Source organism: Dermacentor albipictus, chromosome 1 (genome assembly GCF_038994185.2).
Source record: "Dermacentor albipictus isolate Rhodes 1998 colony chromosome 1, USDA_Dalb.pri_finalv2, whole genome shotgun sequence".
Classification (NCBI taxonomy): Eukaryota; Metazoa; Arthropoda; class Arachnida; order Ixodida; family Ixodidae; genus Dermacentor; species Dermacentor albipictus.
In genome coordinates this window covers 245174384-245192729 of record NC_091821.1, presented here as the reverse complement: position 1 = coordinate 245192729, position 18346 = coordinate 245174384, and the positions used below count along the sequence as shown (strand labels likewise).

Genomic DNA, 18346 nt, shown 5'->3' with positions numbered 1-18346 from the left:
GTAACTTTCCCTTCTTATATCTAACGGAGAAGTTGTACTCTTGGAGAGTGAGGCTCCATCGGAGCAAGCGGCCGTTTTTGTGTGACATTTGATTGAGCCACGTCAGAGGACAGTGGTCGGTCTCGAAGATGAACTTCGCTCCGTACAAATAACACGACAACTTCTGGGCGGCCCAAACCAAACAAGCGCATTCCTTCTCTGAAGCGCTGTAGGCTTCCTCTCTTACATTTAGTTTACGGCTGGCGTAGAGGATAGGATGCTCCTCGTTATCGTCGCCGACTTGACTAAGTACCACGCCCATACCTCTGTCGCTTGCGTCGCATTGAACTATGAATTCCTTTGTGTAGTCTGGCGCGCGAAGCACAGGGCGAGAAACCAATAGCGTTTTCAAACTTTGAAAAGCGTTCTCTTTGTCCTTATCCCAGTGTACGTTACTCGGTGCTCCCTTTCGGAGGGCGTCTGTTAATGGACTTGCCAATTGTGAGTAATTCGGAATGTACCGTTGATAGTACCCCACAAGTCCCAAAAATGAACGAACGTCCGTTTTCGTGCGCGGCTGAGAAAAATCTCCAATCGTAGCTATTTTCAGCTCAGCCGGCCGTCTCATGTCCTGACCGACAACATGGCCCAGATAAGTAACCTGTGAACAACCGAACCTACACTTTTCCGCTTTCATCGTTAAGCCGGCTTCAAACGTACGAAGCCTCGCATTCTTGTCGTAATAGACTTTGGCGTTCTTTTGAGCTATTGCCATGTTCTTTCCGACTAGTTCTTGGTTTGCGCTTAGCCGTTCCAGTAAATTTACCACGTATTCAACCACTGTCGGAATCTCCCCTCTTTCTTCCCACATCTCTCTTAACATTCTCAGTGGAGAACGGAGTGTCCTCCCATACACTAGTTCTGCTGGTGAGAACCCTGTCGCTTCATGTGGAACCGTTCGCAATGCAAACAAAGTTGCCGGCAGACAGTTCTCCCAGTCCTCCTTGTGCTCGTAACAGAGCGCACGCAAAACTCGCTTAAGCACCGAATGCCACCTCTCTACACTGTTTGACTGAGGGTGATAGACAGAACTGTGTATTAACTTTACCCCGCACTTTTGCAAGAATGTGGAAGTCAGTGCGCTCGTGAATACTGACCCTTGATCTGCCTGAATTTCGGCTGGAAACCCAACTCGTGCAAACACTGTCAAAAGCGCGTCTACTACTTCGGTGGAGCTGAGCTCTTTCAAAGGGATTGCTTCTGGAAACTTGGTGGCCGGACACAGCATGGTAAACAAGTACCTGTAGCCTGATTTTGTTTTTGGAAGAGGCCCTACCGTGTCTATTACAAGTCGTCTGAAAGGCTCTGTTATTAAGGGCACTACCTTCAGTGGAGCTTTCCAAGTCTCTCCTGGTTTACCAGAACGCTGGCAGGCGTCGCATGATCTTACAAAGTTTTCTACATCTTTGAAACAGCCAGGCCAGTAGTATTCCATAAGCAATCTTTCCTTTGATTTGTTTATGCCTAGGTGGCCGGACCACCCATTTCCATGACAAAGACTCAAAAGGTCCTCCCTATACTTAGTAGGTATGACTAACTGATCTAAAATCCTACCCTTTCGATCTCTGTAATGCCGATACAACAAACCTCCTTTCTCATGTATCGTTACGTTGCGCCTAGCAATGCCTTCTTTAGCTGTGTCACGTAATTTAGCTAAGCTCTCATCATTCTTTTGCTCAGCTGCCAGTGACTCTCTATCCACGCGTAAGAGTTGATCAAAGTTCTTTGAGGCCGGTGATAATAACGACCCTGTCTCGCTTGTGAGCGCGTCTGCATGCTCTTCCTGCAGGCTAGAACTCTGACACTCTAGTGCTACGCTCTCATTGAGCTGGTCAACTGGCAGGCTATCCTCAACTGTTCTTTTGTCCCTCGGGCCTAGCTCGGATTCGGGTATTGAAGCTATCCCCTTTTCTGCTTCAGCTGTAGGAGCTTGAGCATTTTCAGCCGAAAGCGCCGCGATCTTACGAGCTTGGCCTCTGGTCAATGCCTGTACTATGCCCTCTCCCAGTTTGAGCCCTCTGTCACGCAGTAACTGATTCGAACGATTCGAAAAGATGTAGGGATACTGCAGTGACAAAAATTTGGAAACTGCAGCCTCAGTCTCTAGCTCCCCGAATGGTCCACTGATTTTGACTTTGGCCATGGGCAGACACACGCTGTGTTCTTCTACAACCTGTTTTATCCATGCTACTTCTCCGGTGAAGTCCTCTACCATCACGTAAGACGGATGGACAATGTCCAGCGTGGCGGCACTGTCTCTTAGCACTCGGCATGGTTTTCCATTAACTTGCAGGTTGTGGAGATACGGACTTAAAAGTTCCATATTCTCATCTTTTTCCTCCACGTAGGAAAAAACTACGCTAGGCTTCTCGCAGTTTACAGCTATATGTCCCAGTTTGTGGCATTTGTAACAGCGAATTGGTCTAACAGATTCGAATTTTCTTTTCTGTTCTTTTTGTGCGGTTTCTCCGTTAAGTTTCTCCTCGCTCTTTTCTGTGGGCTTTTCCGCCAGGTCTACAGGCTCTGATCGTCTAGTTTGCGCACCCTTTTTGAACGGAAATGGTTTCCGCGGTCCATTTCGACCGTCCCAGTTTCCCTCCTCGGCGTTCAACTTTCTACGGGTTGCGTACTCTTCGGCTAATTCAGCCGCCCTTTCCACAGTGTTTACATTACCTCTGTCTTGCACCCACAGTTTCACAGCTTGGGGGATGGTTTTGTAAAACTGCTCTAGACACATGCATTCAATGATCATGTCTCTGCTGTCGTACGCTTCCGCGCTTTTAAGCCACTCGACTAGGTTGGCCTTTAAGCTATATGCAAACTCCGGATAGCCCTCGCTATCTTTCTTGCCTGTGCTCCTAAACCTTTGCCGAAAAGCTTCGGCTGAAAGGCGGTATTTCTTCAGGAGACTAGCCTTAACTTTTGCATAATCATATGCATCCTGCGCACTCAATCTGGCGATTACTTCCGCCGCCTCACACGGCAACATAGACAGCAACCGCTGTGGCCATGTACTCGGGCCGAAGTTCATCTTCTCGCAAGTCCTTTCAAAATTGCTTAGGAACAAGCCTATGTCGGTCCCGACCTCAAATGGCTTTAATAGCCTGTCCATGCGGTACGATTCTGCCTCACTTGATCGTCCCAGAGCGCCTTCACTTCCTTGAGACATCTCCAAACGTTTGCTTTCAAGTTCGAGTTGCATTTTCCTTAACTGAAACTCGCGATCTTTATCGCGTTCCTCTCTCTCTTGCTTTTCTCTGTCTCTTTCTTCTCTTTCTCGGTCCCGTTCTTCTCTTTCTCTTTCCCGTTTCTCTCTCTTTTTGAGAAGTTCCATTCCCATTTCAATATCTTCCTCACTGGCCTGATTGGAAATTAGCTCCAATAATTCCGATTTGCGCATTTCCTTGCGTACATCTAGGCCCAGTTCCTCACCAACAATCAACAACTCGTCTCTCAGCAATGTCCTTAACTCCATGACTGCTGCTTTACTGCCTTGATTCTGCTCTCTAAATCTAGCTAGGAAAACACAACCTAGCTAACACACAACAATCTAGCTTCCCTACTGTTCTAAACAGAACAACCACAAAATGAAGCCTAGAGAGTCAAAGCAAAAACCAAGCACTCACCGCAGATACAGCACCACGTCGCAAAGTCCATCTCACCGCTGTCAGCCAGTTGTCAGGACTGGGGGCTCAATCCCTTCGTCCGTGGTCATTTGCCAAGATTGGAGTACGGCATGAATTCGAAGGTAGCTGGCCCATGCCGTCGTCCAACTTATTTACGCTGAGATCGTTGATGAAGTGAAGAACTGCTTCTCATCGAGAACGAGGGAAAAGGGTTTATTTACAGAAAATTAACTCAGTCTAACATGACTGCTTGAGAAAAAGAGTAACAGTCCAACATGACTGCATGAGAGAAGTGACTCAGTCTAACATGACTGCTCAAGAAGAGTGTGTCCAACATTCGCACAACTACAGTTTTTATACACTCGATCCGCCGGTCCTACGACGCGGCGGCTGTTCGTTTACACATCACCAACTCGCAGCTGCTCTGAAGACCAGTTTACAGACACAAAGGCACACACATTCCGAAGCCCAAGCGACGGCGTTGAAGGTGGTGCCGTTCCGGAAAATCGACGCCGCTCGAGGGTCGCTCGTTGTTTTGCAACATGCAGAACCGTGAGAGCGCAAAAATAAGACGTTCCCGCGGTAGCTTCTTCAGGCGTGTCAGATCAGCTCCGCGTTGAGGAACTCTGGAATCATTGTCCCCACACCAAACTCGTCCCGTCACAATGTCGAAGGGGCTGGAGGAAGGCGGCGGATTCCAGCGCAAAGGTCGCTTCTTTGAACGCCTCGCAGCTGCAGCGACGGAGAGGGGTAGGTGCGCGTCTTGCACCCTTTGTCGTAATCGGGTGGCAAGGTGGCAATCTTGTTGCGCAACTCGCCGTTCTTTACAAGCCTTATTAGCCTCCCGCAAGACCACGCACTGCCGAATGCTGCCGTCTTTTATACGAACGACAACTACTGGGAATATCCACTCGCATGTGTCAACCTTGTCGATTATCCCTGCTTGCTCAAGACGCTGTAATTCTGCAGACACGTACCTGCTTCCGAAGAGCCTAAGGAAGTCGCGACGCAACTTGCGGTTGACATAGTGTGCGAAGTCTTTTAAAAGTCCTGTTTCTTCTGAAAATAAGTGATCAAATTTCTCGCGGAATTTAACCGACAGAAGTTAAGGAGCAGTGACTTTTGCTTGCAGGCATTGTAACATTGATCCTGGAATGTACAAATCCAAGTTTCTGATGGCATCCAGTCCAAGCACTGCGGTTCCGTGTTGCGCGACGTAGAAGAGAATGGAAGCAGAACGCTGCTTATAAACCACGTTTGCGATGAAGCAAGCTTTCACCACTATCTGGCTGTTATAAAGTACAGTCGCGCAAGGCAACGGATGGTATATAGATATTGCCATTGAAGCCTTGAAATGCTTCATGCAGGTGTCTTCAGTAATGATAATCCCGATCCCTACCGACAATCCGAACCGATGATCCCGTATCCACTAAAAACTGCATGGGAACACGTACCCTCAAGTTTCAGTTCGATGTAGATATCATGGCATACAATGTCCACCATTGTCTGCAGGAATGTCACGCGCTGCTCCGCCTATTCCCGCACTTCGTTCACCCTATATATCTTCATGTCGTCGAGCTACACTAAGCAAGTCTTCCACTTGAGACTGGAGCAAACATTATCCGTCAGCCTTTGAACCGTGGTTGGGGCTGAACACAAACCGAATGGGAGAACCTTGAATTCGCAAAGCCCATCAGGCGTCACGAAAGCATGTTCTCTCGATCCCGCTCATCGACATCTATTTGCCGGGATCCTTCTTTACGAGCACCGTGCACATGCGATGCCCAAAGGTTTTTGACTGCTGGATTATATCATCCTCTATCTAAAGCATTTTCTTGCCTCGCGTTCTTTCTGAGCACGGGGCGGGTTCTGTCGGATGGTATGGACGTTTTCCTCTGCGATGATGCAGTGCAGCAGCGTTTGAGTCTCCAGAGATCGAGGTCGACAAGCAAACCTTGAGCGGGTTAAGCAGTTCCAGAAGATTTTGTTGCCCTTTCAGAGATAAACCAGGGCCAACCTTCTTGACGACGGGTGCTTGTGATGCCGTATCCACCGTTGCTTCCCCTCCTGAGCAAAGTCAATTTCGTGAAGTCATATGGTACAGCGATGCTTTTATGCATATGCGCCGGCGTTCGTTGGTGCAAATTTGTCAGCGGCACCTCTGCACGTGCATCAATGAAGCTACCGATGCACCGAGCGATGGCAACGCCCTCATGGAGCAGAAGTGCACTAATTCGTTCGGCTGCTTGTCTAGCTCCTACTGTGCGTCGCAACTGACGGAAACGAGGCTGCATGATATGTTGGTATGCTGACGTCCTCGTCGGCGACATGTAAAGACCTGCGTTGTCGTTCTGCGCCGTGGGTTATGTCGTGTCTTACTATAGTGGACAAAGTTATTACCACGCCTTCACGCATATGTTAAACAGCGCGCGCCGTATTCCCGCAAGAAGTCTATGCTTATAACGTACATGAGCGGTTTGCCGCACTGAGCGATTTCCGCTATTTCGGGAACTTCATGCAGGGCGGTATCGTCACCGGTATTTCATTTAACAGAAGTATAATTAAATAATATAGCCAGCTGACACAACATTCCTATATGTTACCTCTTTAATAAGGCAAAATTCCCGCTCGAGCGGTAATTTTCCGAAGCGCAAAGATATATCTCGGACCGTACAAGAATTAAAGGACTAGCTAACTTGGATCAATTTCTGTGTTCAAGACGTATGACCACAGGCGATCACGTTGCACTCGCGCCAACTTGCACACATCGCGCTCATCGGCACTCACAATGAAACTTGCGTTCATGCTCACAGGCACTCGATCGCGTTCACATTCCGCTCAGATTCATACCCGCGTCAACTTGCACCGGTGCTCACGTACGTTGCTATTCACGCCTACTCTGAGTGGCTGTGTATGAACACACGTTCATACTCATGTCCACCCCTACTCACCCGCAGTGGTGTAGCTAGTGGGTGGCACATCGGGCACGTAGAGTTACAATACGGGCACATGGCCCCAACCCCCTGAGATTTCAGTGTTTAGTATGCTGTCTGCACGCCCAGCCCTGCCCAACCCCCGTCCGGAGTTTCTGTATACAGAAACTGTGATTGGCCACGATCGCTGCCTTTCTGGCCAATCAAAGATCGTCAGTACGTCACATGACAAAAAAAGAAGGACATATTTGAAAAGAGTAAAAACGCCAAAGGAATTCTTGCACTAGGTACATGCGTGTACAACCACGTACAACCTCTCCGTGCGCGTTGCCGTCTGGCCCGATGACCCGGAGTAGGGTTTCTTTTCCCGTGGTGTTGAGGGACGAGGGCCCTGTGATGTAGCTCGGCGGAGGTGAAGTAGCAGACAGGAAACTTCGAACAAGTATGGAGTAAAGTTTCGTTCGTTCTCTTGTCCTCGCTTCTCCGTTGGAATGTGAAGCTTCTCGGACGATGATCGGCGGTTGTTGATCAAATGCAGATACGAAGCGATGGAGATCAGATGTACAAGAAATATTTATAGGTAAACTTTTCTATATACATGGCAGGTAAAACAAATACATTACGAATTTGAACGATTGAGAAACAAAATCTCACTCTTCGACTGTCTCAATGACTGTTAGAGCCCAGACTCGTTTTAACGTACATAGTACGGAGGCTCACTGATCCATCAGCAATTCTAATTTCAGCGAAGTCTAACGTACATGGTACGGAGCCTCACTGATCTATCAGCAATCCTGATTTCAGCCAAGTCTAAGGGACAGCATGTCGTCCCGATTTTTATAACCCAAATATACAAAGAAAAAAAAAGGTGGTAGGGCCGTTGGCCCGTCCCACAGGTTCAGTTGCCAATGAGAGTCAACCGTTTGTTAAGCCACAACCCAAAGGGGTGGGCTTACTCTTAAAAGTAAACATATTGGAAAACAAAGCTCTTTTCCTTCTTCCCTAAAACTCCGCTGCCCTCTCATTTCTACGTAGTCAGTGACGGCCTCAGCAAAACACGCCAGGCCCGTACAAGTTATTGCTAGGCCGCCTCAAACTCCGATGGCGCGTCTGGGCCGCAAACATCTCGGAAGCCGATACATTGACACCGCGTACTGCAGCTGCACTCAAGGTTTGTCGCACTCAAGGTTTGTCCGCATGGGAGACTGATGACCGTCCTTGTCCTTCAAACTTATTGTCTACAAGACAAAGTTCTCCGAGTGCGGGTTTACAAGATGCCGCCGTCCGAATGTGCTCCTCACATGAGCACCGCATCTCTACAAGCCGTGTAAGCTGTAAGCACAACACAGGCTTTTCTCCGCGCTCAGCATCCAAGGCCGCCGATTGCCTTCCGGACGAGTAGAAGAATAGATCCCCGCTGCGTACATGCAGCACGTGGTCAATGTTGCTAAGCCCTTCTTAACCTTGGTGGCGCCTCCAATTAGCCAGGTACTCGGGAGCCAGAATCACAATACCGCGTACAGCAGTTCCCTTCAAGGCTGGTCTGTGTGGACCCATGTGACCGTCGGCGGACTGCCAACTCCGTGCGCGCAATACCGACTTCCCTGAATCGGCACCTCGGCCCCCTGGCGCCTGCCGCGACGCGTCACCCGACACCGCGCGGTCCTTCTGACCCCTAACACAGAAACGGTTGCTCCCGCTGACACGGGGGGAAGTGAACCCCCTCTCTATACACAAAGCACGTGGGCGACTCGCGACACTTCAGAACACGAACAATCAAAGCGGCTTTAGGGCAAGGAATCCACCAAGCCCATCGACGAATACGTCGGGTAGTAGGAACGAAGGAAAAAGGGTTTATTTGTCATTAGTTACACTGGATCCATTTATGGAAGCCCACTCCATGCAGGAGCATGTTAAACGTCCGAGTTCATATCAGGACACGTCGGCCACACTGCACGAAAGGTCACCGTCGTCTTCCCTACGCGACTCGACTAGGGAATCTTATATATCGCGGCCAAACGCAATCGTCGAATCGGTTACAAATCTTATATATCGCGGCCAAACGCAATCGTCGAATCGGTTACAATACCCCGCCCATGATATCGCATCGTTCCACTGCACTCCTACCTCCGATTGTATGGAATATGTTACAGGATAGCAACCTGGGGATCCAAGGTCGGCGCCGTTCTTCGGTAGCATCTGACATTGGCCCTTTTCATCATTAGTTCAAGCTGTCAGGGAGTGGTAGGGGGCTTTCTGTGGATGCGTCAGCAGTTGGCGTCAAAACTGCGTTGACTGCTGGGTATACGCGCTGATGGATGGGTGGAGTTGCATCGTGGCAAACGTCTAATTACTGCCCGTGGCCGTGCTGAGACGTTACAGACACCTCCGCCGCCAAGAGATTTGAACTGAGGGTGACCAGCTGTCAGGTTGCCCGAAGCGTCGATGTTCGGTCGCGACCTCGAGGATTGCTTTAGAAGTGACGCCTGACGTCACAGTGTAGCTCGAGGGGTCAGCTCTCGCTTCGTGGTGTCCTTCTCCTTGGGTATACACAGGCACACAAACACTGGTCGGCGTGCCCTAGCGACACGCCTACCGGACGCTATGATCCCCGCAATGCTTTTCAAAGGTGTACGTGGGTGTACCCCTCTCTATGTCGCTCTCCCTTTTTTTTTTCCGTCGGGGTCAGCTCTCAACAAGACAGAAATAAGTTGCTGAGTTACTGTTACTGAGCTTCCTGTGCTATTTAGTAATTTTTTACAATAGCTAAGTTAATTATTTGTATGGACAGAACGGAATTAACTACTGTTTCTATTATATGGAGTGAGCGGGGTGAGGGGGGGAGGGCATGTGACAATCGATTAGAGCAGGATGATGATGAAGCAGCATTTACTGGGCCCGAAATAAATCGGTGGTGCACGCAGGCACCAGAAGTGGTGGTTCCCTAGTTACGGGACCCATATGTTCCCAGCAGCTCCTGGCCCCTGTCCGTCAGTGCGAGCTGAATCGGTAGGGCGGGGCTGGATAACAAGGTCTCCCATCGCTCAAGGGGTTGGAGATTGGAGGTGTTGGTGGGAAGGGGAGGGAGGGTCTTGAGTTCTGTGCACTCTGCCAAGACGTGCGGTAGGTTGCCCTTTTCTCTTCTGCAAAAAGGACAGAGCATATCGTATTCCGGAGGGAACATGCGGTTCATCAGTACGGGATGCACAATCGATTCCGCCTGCGCTCGACGCAGGATCGTCTGTTGTTGCCTGGTGAGTTTGGGGTGCGGTTCTGGCAGTCTGCACCTTTCCTCTCGGTACATCTGGGCGATGTCCCGAAAGCTGGTAACCGGGTGCTGTAGCTCTTCCGGCTCGTGCTCGGCCCGGATTGATATTTCTCGGGCATGGTAGTCGGCGATGGTGTTGCCTGCTACCTGCGAGTGAGCCGGGACCCTCACGGGGGGAGCTCAATATATGGCTCTTCCCGGAGGCTTGCGCTTGGATAGAATGGCTAGGGCCACGGAGGAGATTACCCCCCTGCGGAAGCTTCTGTAGGCTGTCTTTGAGTCGGGGACTACGGTGTCCACGCTCGGCTGTACGAGTGCGAGGGCCACGGCCGCTTCTTCGGCAACTGCGGGGCCTGTTGTCTTCAGGGATGCGCTGACGATCAGCCTGTCTTGTAACCACCACCGCTGCACGGTCACTGTGTTTTCGGAGCGAGGCGTCCGTGTAAAGGACCCTGGGGTTCTCTTCCAGCTACCGGGCTATGGCTTTGGCTCACGCGGTACGCCTCTCGTCGTCCTTGCCCTGCGTCATGTTCCAGGGAAGGGCCGGGGTCTGAATGGTCGTCTTCCAGTCTTCCGGAAGGGCCGTCTTGATGTGTACTGGCTCGATCTGACATCCTATCTTGCGTGGGACGACCCGTGTTCCGTGTGACTGAGCCGGATTCTCTGATTAGAGAGGTGGGTTTCGATGAGCTCCTCCACCGTGTTGTGGGCGCCTATGTCTAGCTGTCTTTGCGTGGACGAGTATATATGGGCATACCCAGTGCTTGCTTCGTTGCCTTACAAAGCATCGTGTTTAGGGTGTCCCTATTCGCCTTCGTCAGCTAGAGACACGGGGCCGAGTAGGTAACGGAGTAGATACGGGCGGAGTAGATTAGAGCAGGAAGCGCGATGATCGACACAGGTGCGCACCTATCGCCCACCTCAGAAATTTGAGCCCTTCTGCCGGGCGAGAAATTTCGTAATTCTGCGCCTTCTGTGCACACGCTTACAGATATATTGCTTTTTAGGCTGCCGGCTGCTAATTTTGTTTTATCAGAGCTTTGCTCGACGAATATATCTGTCGTCCTCTCTGACGTGGGTTGCACTGACGAGCGTAGTTATAGTGCGCGTCGTCTGCTACGCGTGTTGCACACGTGACATTCCACTTCAGCCCCCTGGCGGGATTTCAGCCCACTGCTTCATCACGCAGCACCATGGCAGCACCAACGTTGGGCAGCACCAGTCTAGTAACGTTGGGCAGCACCGTGTGTTCTTCAGCTACTTCAGCGCACACCATCTGTAAGAGCTCAATAAGAACACTTAAAATAACTTTGTGGTTCTGTGTTACCCTGTACACCTCTGTACATTTTCGGCCCTTTCGGCATCCTGCGAATATGCTCGTTCGAAACTGATGTCTATTTTGTGGGCTTGTAAGCCATAGAGTTAATATAAAGCCTTCTACTTTGCGTCCTATGTACCTCAACTTCGCCTACAATATATGTAATAAATAAAGGTGTTATAATTTGAGCAATAAAAATTCTTTTCGAAACTGCGGCTATTCACTCTTGTTTTCTTTTTAAATTTTTTTAACGGTTTTTTTTTTTTGCGCGAGTTTGTCAGTTCCATCATAGGTGTTCTGTGGTTCAATGCCATTGGCGAGTCCTGCGACTCACGTGACTGCTGTTCGGATAGCGGCATGGGTAGCGGGCCATGAGCTTTTGTGTTCGGCGCGTTTGGCTTTAGTTAGGTGCCAACTGCCACGCTTTTTTAGGCGGTACGACTGAAAGGAAAAATTGTGGCGTTCTCCACGCGTTTGGCTTGCGATTTTGTTTGCTTCCCATCGCCGATTGCCATTCTGTGAAGTTTTGCCTCTGTTATTTGTGTGTTACCGTTGTGTGCAATGATGTTTGCTTCAGTAGCCGTTCTAAATTACTAATGAATCGATTCCTGATGTTTTTGTGTAGGGGCAACTTAGTGTGGCGGACACTATAATTGTTTGAAAGTGTGGCCGTCCTTTCTCCAACAATGTCGAAAGTGACAGTGACAAAGGAAGAAGCCTTACATCTCTTGGAACTTGATGGCACAAGTGAGTACCAACCATATTATTACTGCGTTCGAGGCGCTTTATTTGCAAGTGTACAGGCCTTTCTTTTTTTGTGTGCTCGGAACGTAAGGTGACAATGTGACATGTATACTGTAATCTTGCATTCATAAGCGTCGTAAACATGATTATTAGGCTGGAGCCCTGCCTGTGTTGAACTGTCGGGTTGTGGCCAAGTTGTGGTGTGCTTCCGTGCGCATTTGGCGGGTCGCTCTGTGGAATGTCAGCGCGTGCAGTGTGCTGCGACCTGAAAATGTATTCTGACACGTTGAATAAAACAGAATGTACATATGAATGTAAATGAAGATCTTGTGGTCATGTACGACCCCGGACGAGAACCGGTGCATTCGGCATGATATTACAGACGCTTGAACACTGGTAACTCGGGTAAGCAGGTGCAGCATGCTGTAACTTGCGTTGTCACCCGTGTGTGAGCGCCCTGCTACTGGTCTTGCGTTTAATTTTTCTATACAACGAACGAGTAAGACAAATGTCAACCTCCGTAGGGGCTAGGCAGACAAGTACGGAGTCAAGCTCGTTCGGCTGGCAGAGGACTCGCTTACGTAATGCTGAGGCTGTAGATGAAAGTTGCTTTTCATTCCTGCAGATACCGCGAGACGCGACCTTCTTGCTAGGTTTGAGCGCTTGCGAGTTAGTGGTTAATTAAATCTGTTTTTTTTAAGTTGTCTGGATAAGTATTCCAGTCACCACCGCGTGTCAAATATCTCTATTGACGCAGCCTTTCAATAATTATTGCACTTCAGCTTATCATGCTCGGGGGCTTCTATCTAAATACATGGGAACGGAGAAATCGTTTTTGTTGACAACTGCTACATCGAATTTGATGAGGTTTGTTGCCTTTGAAAGAATAAACTATTGTCTAGAGACTATAGAAAACGGGTATTTTTATTTAGGCCGTCAGAATCTCCATAATTGTTTTTAAAAATTGCAAGAAATTAACTATAAGTAAAAAACTTTAACTCAGTATTAAAAAATGGCATCACAATTCTGTAAACTGCACGTAAAAATGCATCGAACAGCAGACGAAATTGACAAACTACACAGTGCTCTCAAATACACCACTAATTTGTGAGTCGAACTTTTGCAAAACCTTCGTAAACAATGTAAAAAATTTTACATAAGCAGTAAATTAATACGCTAAATACCGCTTGAGATGCCCTAATCGATGTAGTTTACAGAACTGCGATATCTGTTTTTGTGAGGTACGGATGTGAAAACTTTGGGTTCAAGTATTTTTTAAACATCGGTTTTCGGTAATTTCTGTAAAGAAAAATTACAGGCCCGCAATAAAGAATCTGCTACCTACAGTCACTAGAATTTAACTTTGTCTCTCAAATGCAACACATTCCATTAAAATCGGTCGAGCAGTTGAAACCATTTCTGCTTTTTTCATGCATTTCAGTAGGCAACATCAGAGTTGTCCCCAAGCTAAAGCTTCCTCTTGACTTGCTGGTATTACAAGAAAAGCCTGAACTGATATTTTCATATTTGTGGACAGTGGCCTGTAGATGCAGAAAATATTGTAACAAGGCTCTCGTTTGTTAATCCTCGAACCATTTTGTTTCGTATGCTCAACACAGCCCTAGTTTCCACACTTTCACATTCCACCTACCATCTAGGTCCAGCATACTGATGGTTTTTTGGGCAGTCTGTTTAAATAAAGTGTTCTTTTTGAACCAGTTTTTAAGCATTGCTTCTGAAATGTGTTGCCTATATTTGAACCATGCATTTGCGATCTATTGTGTAGTTTGCACAGAGCTATCCATTGCAGGTTCTTGTGCAATGGAGTGTACTGCACATGTGAAGAATTGGCTAAACGGTGCAAAATGAATGTTGAAAAAGGAGACAAATATTACAATTTACTGCAGTGCTGATGGGCTACATTTATTTTAAAGGAAGTGAACCAGCTGCTTTTCATTTTACATTCAGTGTGCAAACAAGTCCGTGCGTACAAGTCAGTGCATTCAAGTTGGCGCAGTATGTACCAACACATCTCTAAATACAGTAAAGAAACAAAAGATTTGATGAAAGCACTTTTCATTTCATGAACGCCAGATTTTCATTTAATCCTCCTAGTTTTCATCACTCTTGAGCTGCGATCATAAAAATGCCATGAGGTAGATAATTCATCACAAGAACTATGTTGCAAGCAATGGTTGAAGGTAGCAAAAGGTGAGGTACTTCTGCAGAATCATTATTTGAATAGATTATAAGTGTTCCTTTACATATTGGGCCATGATGTTGATGTTTATGTGGCTTCACCCTTTAGAATGGGCAGGTGCTAGTGCTGTGTCCTAGCCGTGACAACACTAATTAAAGCAACAAAATAACAGTGTGACTAAATAAAAGACTCAAACAGGAAAAAAAAAATAGCGAGTTTAAAATATGGGATGTTCGAAATTATAACGTGAGAAAGACTGAAGAAGCCGTAAAAAGTGGAAGCAGCCTGAAATCAGTGAGAAGGAAACTTGGCATTGGACAAACCAAGATGATGCACTGAAAGATAAGCACTGTAATATCATCAGCAATCTCGAAGGTATAGTAACAGCAGCGGAAGAATTCTATAGTGACTTGTACAGTATCCAGAGGAGTCAGGATTCCTCCTTTCAAAACAGTAATGAACAGGATACAGAAACTCCTGCTATAACTAGCGATGAGGTCAGAAGGGCCTTGCAAGACATGAAACGAGGAAGAGTGGCAGGAGAAGATGGAATAACAGTCGATTTAATCAAATAAGGAGGAAACATAATGCTTGACAGCTGGCGGCTCTCTATATGAAGTGTCTATTAACAGCAAAGGTCCCAGAAAAGAAAACCAGCCAATGTCGCTCTAAATCGCCTTGACAGCGACGCGTCCATGGCAACTCATAGCTGTCTTTCCAACTTTGTGCTGACTGCGTTCCATTCATCTTCGCATCTTGGCCGACAGGCATACAGCAGCATTGGCAAAGGTCAAACCAAGCGCGTGTACCACTTTCCAGAGTTTTGCACCATCACGGGGCGGCTGCAACCCCAGATACATCGTTTGCGCAGCAAATTGCATGCTCTCTGAGCAGCCCATTTCACGTGGTCCTCGTGTTCCTCCACAACATTTTCTGCAGTACTAAGCATTACACCAAGGTAATGGTATTCCGTTAACCATTACAGGGTGGCACCGTTGAGAAGAACCATGGGTGTTTCACCTTGAGAGCCAGAGAACTGTAGCACCGCAGATTGCCTGGCATTGAACTCCAGGCTCAACCGAGAGATGTGGACGGCAGCCAAAGTGACCAACCGCTGTACATGCTTTAAACTCTCTACAAGCAGCATGATGTCGTTCACAAACAGCAGGCCCGGCAAAGTTCAGGAGTTTGATTGACTGTACACCATGTATTGCAACTCGAAGCCAAGGCCACTTTGGAGCAGCGTGCCCTCCATCCTCAACGCATATACCATGTAAAGTAAGAGAGGGCACCTTTGCTTCAGACCTCTGCATACAGCCACCGGTCTCGTGATGACACCGTTAAAGCAGGAAACAACGGTATTTGCTGCATACATGCGACGAAGAAGGTTAGTCCATGTATTCGGCAGGCCCAATTCAACCATGCGGTGCAGTATCTGGTTGTGCGGGATGCTGTTGTATACTTTCGAAACATCCAGGAAGTGTCCCACTAAGTTCCACGACTTTTCCTGCACCACATTCACCGTCTGGCTAAGCATCAACACATTGTCCTCCAGTCGGCAATTGTGCCGGAACCTGTTCTGCATTTCTGTTAGAATACCGTTATTTTTGGCCCATGCGCACATCCAACTTTTGACTATCTGCGTCAGGCAGTGTAACACGCTAGTGACCATAAGCGGCCTGTAGTCCTTTAGGAATCCTGCGTTTCCACCCCTCTTGCACAGGAAACTAATGCGTCTGCATTGACTGTTTGGCGGAATGGGTTCACCACGCAGGATGCCGGTAAATATGACGGCGAGGCACTGTCAGGCTATATTGGGCAGACATTTCACCAGTCCTGCCAAGATATGGTCCAATCCCTGGGCTGTATGGGCCCCAAAGCGAACAAGGGCTCAGTCAAGCGTGAACAGCATTATCTCTTACTCGCACTTCTCTACACTATCTTCGGTGCCCGTGCATAGGTAGGCGGGAGGAGCTTCTCTGGTGACTGTGCAAGCGGGGAAGCTAACAGTTGCTCCACATGGTTTGCAAGGTGTCCCACGAGTTCTGAGATGGGGTGGCCAGTGTCCTCATCCCCAAGTTCTTGGTGAGCATTTTTCCAATCGAGAGTTCACATAGAGGAGGCTAGTACCACCTAGGGGCATATCCTGAAGTGTATTTCTAGCTGTGTGGAATTTTTCCCGGGCAAAGGGAGGGCAGCTGGCGAGGAGATTTTCTGCAGTGTATGGTCAGCACAATGGACAGGGTTGGTGGCATAAGCTACATAACTGCTGCTTCCTATAAGTCATTTTGTCAACAGTTGGCAAAAAATATTTCCCCAACCTTGGGAAGCAACTGCTTCTATAAGTGGCAAAAAGGTTGCATCATCTTATGGAACTTCGAACCATGGGGATTGCCACATAGTTCTATACACATCATACCTTGCTGGTGAAGCAGCGCACTGACACATACACAGTGATGACACACAAGAAAAGACGACACTCGCTGCGCTCGCAACTATTTTATTTCAGAACACATACTTCATATTTATATACCTGCGCACCCTCAGGCGTCAAAGAAAATCAAGGCAAGATTAAAGGCATTTTTTAAAAATCATTTTCCCGCGCCTACTCGGGCGTCAACGATATGACTCCTATCTATCATGGTGTGCAATCCTATCGTATTTGTTGCACCCCTAACAACCATTTTTACTACACAATTTTTAAATTTTTTTCCTTTAGTGTACTTCCAAAAAGGCAACCTCACCATGGCTTAGATGTACAGATGGCTGACTGATACAACTCTCTCCCCTCTTGTGAATATGAAAGGCTTCGATTATTTCCCTGGTTAGCTGATCCTTATGCTGCGATAAAACTGTGGTATCATTGTGAAGCGGCCAGCACCCATGTTGGGGGCAGTGCCCCTTAATGTGGGAATGTTTCCCCCCAGTGACCTTTTGTGCTCCAAAAGTCTTGTGTTTACACACCGACCCGTTTGGCCGATGTATACTTTTCCTCACGATATGGCCAAACAGTAGACAACGGATGACCTGCACTCGACAAGTTTTTCTTTATGCTTGATTGTGCGCTTACGACCATTTACCTTTATTTTTGTTGAAACTCTATGATCCAGTCCGGCACATATTTTTCCGAGTTTGTTCGGTGCTGAAAAAACTACTCATAGACCATATCTGCCACCTACGTTTTTTAAGTTATGCGCAATTTTGTGTGCATATGGTATTGACACATTTTTTTTTTTTTTTTTTGCTGTCAATCTCTTTTCTGTTGCGCTCTTTCTGATAGCCATTGTGCACATAACGAATCAACTTATAGGCTGACGTACACAGTACCTGTTTTTCATATCCTGCATTCTTTTGTCTGACAACTTGTTGGCTGAAAGTTTATTTTTTTCCGGGCAAGACTTAATTAAGGCCACAAGTTAAGGCAACAAGTTATCAGGCTAAAGAATGCAGGATATGAAAAACATATACAGTGTACATCAGCCTATAAGTTGATTCATTATGTGCGCAATGGCTATCAGAAAGAGCGCAACAGAAAAGAGATTGACAGCAAAAAAAATGTGTCAATATCATATGCACACAAAATTGCGCTTAACTTAAAGGGCCCCTGAAACGGTTCGGACAAAATTTATAGACGCGTAGGGTACAGCTTAAGTAGAACATTCGCACCACAATTTAAGTGAAGCGTTACATATTAATGGAGCTACAAGCGATTAGAAGTTACCCTCCTCCCCAGCCACGCTTTTCCTCCTCAACTCGTTCGCCGAGCGAGCGGGGCTAAGCTCCGCCTTCACAGGTCCTGCGTCACGATGCGACGTCACATCGTCCACTTCCGGTTGTTTTGGAGCCCGCCCCCGCCCGCGCGAAACCTCTCCACTAGCCGCTTGGCTGTCGACCCCAAGCGAGAGCTATCGAAGCAGCGTGCGTTGCGAGCATTCTGTCGTAGCGCCGAACGTGTCTGGTATTCCGTTAACCACAGGCAAGCTGGTCATTTCAGCAAATGACTGGAGGCATAAACTCAAGCTGATGAAGGAACTTTGGCGGAGACGTACGTGAGCGGCCTGATTGGTCTGCACGGTCCAGACACTTGTTGGCGCAGCGCTTAACCAGCCAAACAAAGCGCTAATATTGCTCTAACCAAGTGTAAAACATTTTAAACATTTATAAAAACAACGTGTTGATGATTACACTCCTGCGAAAAATACGCACCGGCAGCCAAGA

The 18346-nt window shown here is 47.8% G+C and overlaps 1 protein-coding gene across 4 annotated transcripts in view; it reads left to right on the top strand.

The window, feature by feature from the left end:
* Positions 1–11466: 11466 nt before the first annotated feature.
* Positions 11467–18346, top strand: part of LOC135907931 (uncharacterized) — a 62914-nt gene continuing 56034 nt past the window's right edge. Inside the window, exons 1-2 of one of the 4 annotated variants that reach the window (XM_065439725.2) lie at positions 11467–11619; positions 11810–11931. In XM_065439725.2, the coding sequence (XP_065295797.1) occupies positions 11871–11931 (61 nt within the window). In that variant the 5' untranslated portion in view covers positions 11467–11619; positions 11810–11870. Of the gene's footprint in view, positions 11932–15113; positions 15516–18346 lie in introns of all 4 variants that reach the window. The other 3 variants (XM_065439724.2, XM_065439726.2, XM_065439722.2) reach the window with 3 other exon arrangements.